Here is an 8458-nt window from a genome sequence, read left to right on the forward strand (position 1 = left end):
TATAGTTTGTTTGGTCATTTATTTGTTCTATATTAGTTTTCTTGATTATTACAACTTCTAAATAATTTTATATTTGCTTAGGTATGAAGTAACCCTTTCTTAGAATTCTCGGTCGCATGGCAACACTCACTATTCACACATTGCCCATAACAGTTTATCAAATTAATATACTGGATATTCAATTGTGTGATGAATGATTCGTAAAGAACAAGTTAATACGTGATTAAAATGGAAATGGAGTATATAATAATATTTACTAGTTGGTTGTTAATTTCTAAGATAGTACGATTTCACTGTTAAATAAAATGAAAGTATCAAATTTACTGATTTTGAATTTGGAACTAATTTCCTAAAATAATAGACTCTGACAACAGTCTGCTTTTGCTGAACGTCTGCTAAGTTGCAAGGTGGAGAGAAACAAAACGACATTCGACTTCGTCAAGTCCCGGGACAAAGAATGCTGTGTTACACTCAGCCGTCAAAGTATCAACTCAGAAGCTTTGGAGCAAATATTTTTTTTCTGGAAAGCAACAACAAATGCTTTGAATTTCATGTATTAGAAAAAATTATCTCAATTTTTGTTATATCGCCCAGAGATAAAAAATATTTAAACGATGATTTATATAATAGAACTAGTTGAAAACAAAAGATGCAGAATTGTATGATACAATATTAAAAAATGGGGGTGAAATTGGGACTGAAGTTTCCTTTGCTGAACACTATCTCGAAGAGTTTCTTGTTATAATCCTCACACACAAACAAAACAAAAGAAATATGTATGGAGTTGAATATGTGTATGTTTGTTTGTGTGTATGCTATTGAAACCAGTGAACGCATCAATATATATATATATATATATATATGTGTGTGTGTGTGTGTGTGTGTGTGTGTGGGTGTGTGTGTGTGTGTGTGTGTGTGTGTGTGTGTGTGTGCGTACTTACACAGTGCACTTACACACACACGCATACAAACGCACATGTTTGTGACAGCCTCTATGGCACAGTGATTAGCGTCACGTGCTGCAGAACGTTTCTGAGTTGAAATCCCTGCCTGGGCATGTGCGTTCTCTTTCCATTTTCCTTCATCAATTTCATCATATCATCCTACATTCTCGTCGTCGTGATTAACCAAAATATTCAGAAACGCGACGCTAAATAACAAAACTACGAATAAAATTAACCCAAGAGACAGAACACCAACGTCAAATAACCAAAATGGAAATATACATGTGCGTGCATTTTGAGATAATCAAACCCGTTCAAAATAGCAAATGTCAGAGTAAATAATATGTATTTCGACTTTGACATTTAAGCATGCTATTAGAATTATAATTGCATAAAATTTTTACAGTTACCCGTATCCACCCTTCAGTGCAAATTTGCTTGCTCATTCATCGAAACGCAACCAAAGCAATCATGCTTGCTGGAAATGAAAGCTATCTGCAATTGTCTGGTTAGATTAATATACACTTGTTCATCGGATCCTCGTCCATTCGTCATTGATTCGGTTTACACATGTCACACGTCAACTGTCAACTGTGATGACGTGGCATCGTTTTCTGTTCCGCTCCCAATTGCGATTCCGATAAGCGGATATTAGCGTTGGTTGAAAACCCGTTCATCACACGGAGAAATCCTTCTACCCGTCACCACCTAAGTTGCATATTCAATATATGAGCGATTGGCTGTCACTGGATTCAGCTTCGAGTTTGCTTTCAATGCTGGGACGCACTGGATGGATCAACGAATTCTGACTCGTATTAGCTGTTGCTATTCCACAGGTTCCACAGAAGACTGCGCACGCACACCGATACATAGCTCCTTGAAACTCGTGGAAATATGTGTAAAATACAGTTATCTTCTGCATGTGTATTGAATGTTGGATCAAACCACACTAACTAATATGGATATCTAGTTTTGTGAAGTAACATGTATGAACGAACTAGATTTTAAAATATTTTGCCTCCTTCCCCAATTTGAGGATACAGAGCTTCAAACCCTTCATTTTTTCAAACTTTTGGATTTTGTGGAGCTTATAGAAAATACAGGGCACCTCATACGTGTAACCATTGCCCAGCACGGCACTATAAACATAAGAAATATGGTTAAAGTATTTTGCCCCTTTGGTGGATATTTTGTGCAACGAAGATCAGAAATTATAAATAAGAATGTATCGAGTATATTGTAGTGCAGCCTGGAAACTACAGGGAGGTTATTTCAGTCGTTTACCGCGAGCCCATCGGCCATCAGCAGCACCTTCATGCAACAGGTCCCGGCAAATTGCGTTAAGGAAGTCCGTAACAGAAACCACTTGTTTTGTAATGTTTCCACTTTTCACAATTACAGTTACAATTACAATTGAAATAAGCACGTACCTTGTCGCAAGGATGCTGGAAAAGGTGTCCTCCCACATACAAATATTTCTGGCACCTTATTTCTGACATCAAATCTTAGATTAGACATCGCTACTTTATCCTCAGTTGACAGAAAGGGAATACAGCATCCCGGCGCATAAAGCAAACCGAAAGCGTAAAATGATATTTAAAAGTAATAATAATGATCACTAACCTGGTGTGTTAAAATAGATATTGAAAATGACATTCTTCAACAGCAATACAACACGTTTATTAGGTTCAAGAGATCCTGTCTCTCGTAATTGCCTGACCACTTTTCTGCAAGAGTTCGTTTTCACGTAATTATCGTACATAAAAACTCTTTGTTCAAGACTATATTTGTTTAGCTTAATAACTAATGAATGAATAACAATTAACACACAATAAAGCACACCAACTCAATAACACAGTATAAACAACACGCGCACTGATAAACGCAAACAGAAGTGAACATGAATGAGCGTAGACTCACTACGTCTGGTAGCCTACAGTGTTGCTAACCATTTTCCGGCAATATCCATACAGACCTAGTCAAAATCTCCCTACAACTGACCAAATGTCCCTACGCCAAGTAAAGCGACTAAAAAAACAACACCTCATGAGCATGCAAAACAGAAGATAAAATATACACATTTACTTACCAAATCTTTCTGCTCGGTGCTTCCACAATTAATGAAGGAGCGAATTTACAATACAGGACCCCTCCCCGATTTATGTAATATTTGGCATGCTCACTAATTGAGGCCTCCTAATCACGAATTTGAAGTTAATATTTGGGGTCACCTGTAGAAATTGCAAAATAAGTGAATTTGTGTGGTCCTCGATCGGCACGATTCCTCATTATTTACCGTAAGATTTTGTGTTTCCAATACTTAAAAAAAGGATATATACATTCCTGATATTACTACGACCCCAAATTTTAACTATGTTTGCCTTGCCTAACCTAACTTAACCTAACCTTACCGAGAATGGTCAGTGGGGCTATCCGTGAATGGTTTTGAGCTAATTGTGATTACGAACCGATAAGAAAATCTTATTTTCGTATCACTTTAACGGCAAACGTTCATCATCGAAGACGCTCTTTTCGTATCCTGCAATTTTACGATCGATGCACTGTTTCCAAACTTACCTGTAATCAAATCAGTCAACATTCCACATGTTCTTCTACATCGTGATTGTCACTGTCACATGTAATCACCTTCTTTAATCAATATACCGAAATCCGTAAGTTTATTAATTACCCCACGGCAATCCTCCTGCACACTCCACCTAAAAATCGGTACAACATTAACAACTTTTTTTTACTGTTCTCTTCCGCCATTCTTGCACGATCCATGCTCTCCAAGTATGAAATCGAGAGTGTGGCAACGCTGTAGACAGCGTAACTAATTGCGAACGCCAATTGTTCATATCAACAAATATGGCTACCATACTTGTATACGGAGAATCATTGCGATAATTGAAAAGCTTATTTTACAACTTCTACACGTTAATGAACAATTTTTTCACCTCACCCCAATATGTTAACTTGAGAAAAATCATCACGACTAATTATTTCGTGAGTATAAGACGTAGCATAGAAATTACAGAATGGTCCGGTATTGTAATTCTTGCCTTAATGAATAATAGGGGTGTGCGGGACAGAATGTTTTGGGTCGGGACGGGATTTTTTTAAAATCCCGACATTCGGGACTTGGAGAATTTGCAATTTCCCGACCAAGTCGGGAAATTTTCGAAATTTCCCGAAGCTCAGGAAATCTCGAATTCTACACGTCATTTTCACTTTAAGTGATTGTTTTTGCATTTCTAGAATAAAAACTTGCAATTTCCTATAAGTTCCAGAAACTTACAATGCAGAAAACGTCGAGAATTAACGACTTTTTGAAGTGACCATTCGGTATTTCCCGACTGCTTGGGTTCCCGAAAAGTCGGGAAGTCAGTTCCCGAAGTCGGGATCGGGACGGGATTTTTTTTCCGATCCCGGTCTCGACTTTTCGGGATCCCGCACACCCCTAATAAATAACGTTGAGTCATTTACTGTTGATTATGTTATTTGAAGTCATACATGCTGCTGCTGTGAAGAGAGAGATGTTGGTTGATGATGCTGTATTTCCTGCAGTCTTTAACAATTCTGGTCCCATTTTATTTCACTTTATTGTTTTTGTATCGCTTAACATTGAAAATATTCTTTCCATTCCCGTGTTACAATGTGGCAATGTTAGTATTATTTTCGCGAGAGTGGAAATGTGTTCAAAAAATAACTTGCCTTGAAAGTTCTTGGTAACCGATAACATGTTCCAAAATTCTGATCGAGATTTGTTAGTTAGTTTTTTTTCCTCCTCCTTACTAAAGTAACCAGATAAACTAATCCATTCATTCCAAACTGAGCACTAAGAAAGTGCAACTGACTGGTGAGTAAGCTTTGCACCTTTGCACAATAAAATGTTATTTTCCAAGATTGAAAAAAGTCCCTACGTTTTCCCTCATTTGGCAAATCTGTCCCTACGTCCCTACGCGGGCGAACTATAGTGAAAAGTCCCTAGGGTTGGCATCACTGCCGACACTGTCGCATTCGTGCAGTATGAAGAGCCCTCTAGCGGCTGACAACTCCCCCGATAAGCTGCCAGTGCTTTCGCGACAACTGAGGTTGAAGTAGCGATGTCTAATCTAAGATTAGGTGTCAGAAATAAGGTGCCAGAAATATTTGTATTTGGGAGGACACCTTATCCACAGCATCCTTGAGACAAGGTACGTGCTTATTTCAATTATAATTGTACTGTAATTGTTACAATTTACGCATGAAGTGAAGCGTTACAATTCGACACATGTAGAAATTCAAGAATACAGAAATATGTTACAAGAAAATTTAAGAAATATGTTGTAAAAAATGTGAAATTGGTCAAACATGTTAAAATGTGTTTTATTAAGTTCATCTATTTCGGCTGATTTTCATCCGATACATAAAGATCTCACCTCAGTATTTGATCAGATACCAAATAATCAATATGTTATTACATAAAGTCCCGGGCTCTAGTAATTATTATAAAGGCGTTGCATGGACATGCTAATTTCAGTTGATGGAGTGATTTTTGAGGCAACAACACTATTACAAGGAAAAATGTGCCTTTTACCCCCATGGAAAAATGATCTTGCTTGCCCCTCCCTGGAACAAATCCTGCAGACGTCCATGATTTTCCAATAAAACCCCATATTTCTTTCATACAGGCACAATTTATTGTAGTTACTTTTAGCCCTAAATTTATTCACACACCCCTAGTATGAAACCTTAATTTCCCAGGTGAAAAAAAATCTGTACAAAACTTTTAAGCTCCCCCCTCCTCTGATCCTTTTCTTTTTTGGGCAAAAAAAGTATTTGCGGAAAGTGAATGTGTGTAACATGACTTCGGTGAACGCCCAGGAAAATAATTCACGAGACGTTGTTGTTGTGCTGTCTAATGTGTTTGTGTTCGTCTTGTGTAGTAATTGCGCTGTCTAATGTGTTTGTGTTTGTCTTGTGTAGTAATTCCTCCATTCATATTGGGGGTTAGGCGTAGAGCTGACAACTCTGCACTGTAAAAAGACATGTCAAGAATCAGCAATATAAGGCCATGGATGTTCTCAAGGTAAAATATTCCGGAGGTAAAATAGTCCCCCGTTCGGATCTCCGGGTGGGGACTACTTTGGGAGGTCCCTGGACTAAGGATAAGATCTACATTAGGAAAAAGGATATTAAATTAGGCACCTGGAATGCTCTGAGCCTTTACCGTCCTGGGGCATTTCAGTGTACAGTTAATGAGATAGTTAAGTATAAATTAGATGTAGTAGCTGTCCAGGAAGTTAGGTGGCCAGGAGAAGGGAATTGTAAAACTAAAAATTATACTTTTTTCTATGGTGGTACTGATAATCATAATTTTGGAACAGGCTTTTTTTATAAATAATAGAATTATCTCCACTCTTAAAACAGTAGAATATATTAATGAGGGGATAACATATGCAGTTTTACAGGGTAGATGGTGTAAAATTATTTTAATAAACATACATGCACCAACTACTAAATATGATTTTTATACAGAGTTAGAACAGGTCTTTGATAAATTTTATCAGTATGATATGAAAATTCTGTTAGGTGACTGTAATGCACAGTTTGGCAAAGAAGAGACATTTAAACCCACGATTGGTAAAGATAGTCTTCATGAATTAAGTAATGATAATGATATAAGATTGATTACTTTGGCAACCTCAAAGAATTTAATTGTGAAAAGTACCACTTTTAAACATAAAGATATCCATAAATATTCCTGGTCTTCTCCAGATGGTAAAACTCATAATCAGATAGATCATATTCTCATTGATAAGAGAAGGCATACTAGTATAATTGACGTTCGTACACATAGAGGTGCTGACTGTGCCAGTGACAATTATTTAGTAATTTCTAAATTAAGAGAAATACTTTTCCCTGATTAAGTGTGGATTCTCTGATCCCCAAATTCTAACGTTATGCTTATTCACAGTACCAGATACATGGAATGTGGCCTCATCAGAAAACATTATACTTGACAAGAAGGCAGGATTCCGGTCGATTCGGTTAAGCATGTCACATGCAAAGTCATATCGTTGTTGCTTGTCATCTGGCTTGATGGCCTGCAGAATCTGCACCTTGTATGCATACAAATGTAACCGCTTTCTGAGGACCTTATGAACAGTTGCACGTGGCATCTGAAGTTCCCGTGAAGCCTGACGAATTGATTTGCGTGGACTTCGCTGGAACGCTTGGCCGACATTCTCAACTTGTTCTTCGGAGACACGCCGACCACCTCCATGCCGCTTCAGAATGCTGCCAGTGTCCAGAAACTGTCTGTTCCATGATTTTATCCTCTTGGCGTCTGGTGCAGCTTTCTTGTAAACACAACGAAACTGCCTTTGCACCATCACAATGGATTTAAACTCCGCGTACCAAAGCACAGTTTGTGCCTTCTCCTGCAGTGACTCCATTTTAGTTTTGATTCACAATACACCAACAGCAATGCGCGCCACACGTTGAAAAAATTTAGGCAGCAACTTTAAGTCCTTCTGCACCCAACGGACAAGTCAGACCTGAAACAAGAAAGATTTACTATATTTAAACTGCCTCAAAAAATAGGGCATTTCGTACGTAGAATAAAGCGAGAAGTTAACAGCACGCTTAGAAGTAAAAAAAAGAGATTACTTGAAAAGCAAAATTAACGAAATTGAAACAAACAGCAAAAATAATAATATCAGAGATTTATATAAAGGTGTAAATGACTTTAGAAAGGGGTGGCAACCTAAAGTAAACTTGATAGAAGATAAAGACGGTGATTTTCTAGCTGACCCAAGCGATATTCTAAATAGATGGAAGAACTACTTTAATGACCTTTTAAATGTCCATATAAGAGATAAATCAGAAGTGAATGAAGTCCACACAGCAGAACCTATAGCTCCAGAACCTAACTTGACTGAAGTTAAACGTGCTATTAAAAGGCTAAAGAATAACAAAGCACCTAGCATTGATTTAATACCAGCTGAGTTAATTAAATATGGTGGAAATTCATTAATATGTCAAATTCATAAATTAATTTGTTTAATATGGAATAAAGAATAAATCCCTCAACAGTGGAAAGAATCCATGATTGTTCCTGTGTTTAAAACATGTGATAAAATGCATTGCAATAATTACCGTGGAATTTCTCTACTCTCAACAACATATAAAATATTATGTAACATTTCTTTAACAAGACTAATCCCATATGCTAATTAAATTATAGGTGATTATCAACTACAGACCAAATTTTTCACATCACACAAACACTTGAAAAAAAGTGGGAATATAATCAAACTGTCCATCAGTTATTCATTGATTTAAAAAAAGCATATCTTTCAGTCAAAAGAGATAAATTACATAATATATTAGCCGAGTTTGGAATACCTAAAAAGCTTGTTAGTATGATAAAAGTATGCACCAGTGGAACAGAAAGTAAAATTCGTGTGGGTATTAATGTGTCTGACAAATTTACAATTCATGATGGGTTAAAACAAGGCGATGTATTA

The 8458-nt window shown here is 37.0% G+C and overlaps 1 protein-coding gene across 1 annotated transcript; it reads right to left on the minus strand.

The window, feature by feature from the left end:
* Positions 1 to 6829: 6829 nt before the first annotated feature.
* LOC145983405 (uncharacterized) lies at positions 6830 to 7384 on the minus strand. Its single transcript, XM_083116528.1, has one exon. It carries the CDS (start codon positions 7382 to 7384, stop codon positions 6830 to 6832), a length of 555 nt encoding a protein of 184 aa, XP_082972654.1.
* Between the last annotated feature and the right edge of the window lie 1074 nt (positions 7385 to 8458).

Source organism: Lepisma saccharinum, unplaced genomic scaffold (assembly GCF_977018435.1).
Source record: "Lepisma saccharinum unplaced genomic scaffold, izLepSacc3.1 HAP1_SCAFFOLD_872, whole genome shotgun sequence".
Lineage (NCBI taxonomy): Eukaryota > Metazoa > Arthropoda > Insecta > Zygentoma > Lepismatidae > Lepisma > Lepisma saccharinum.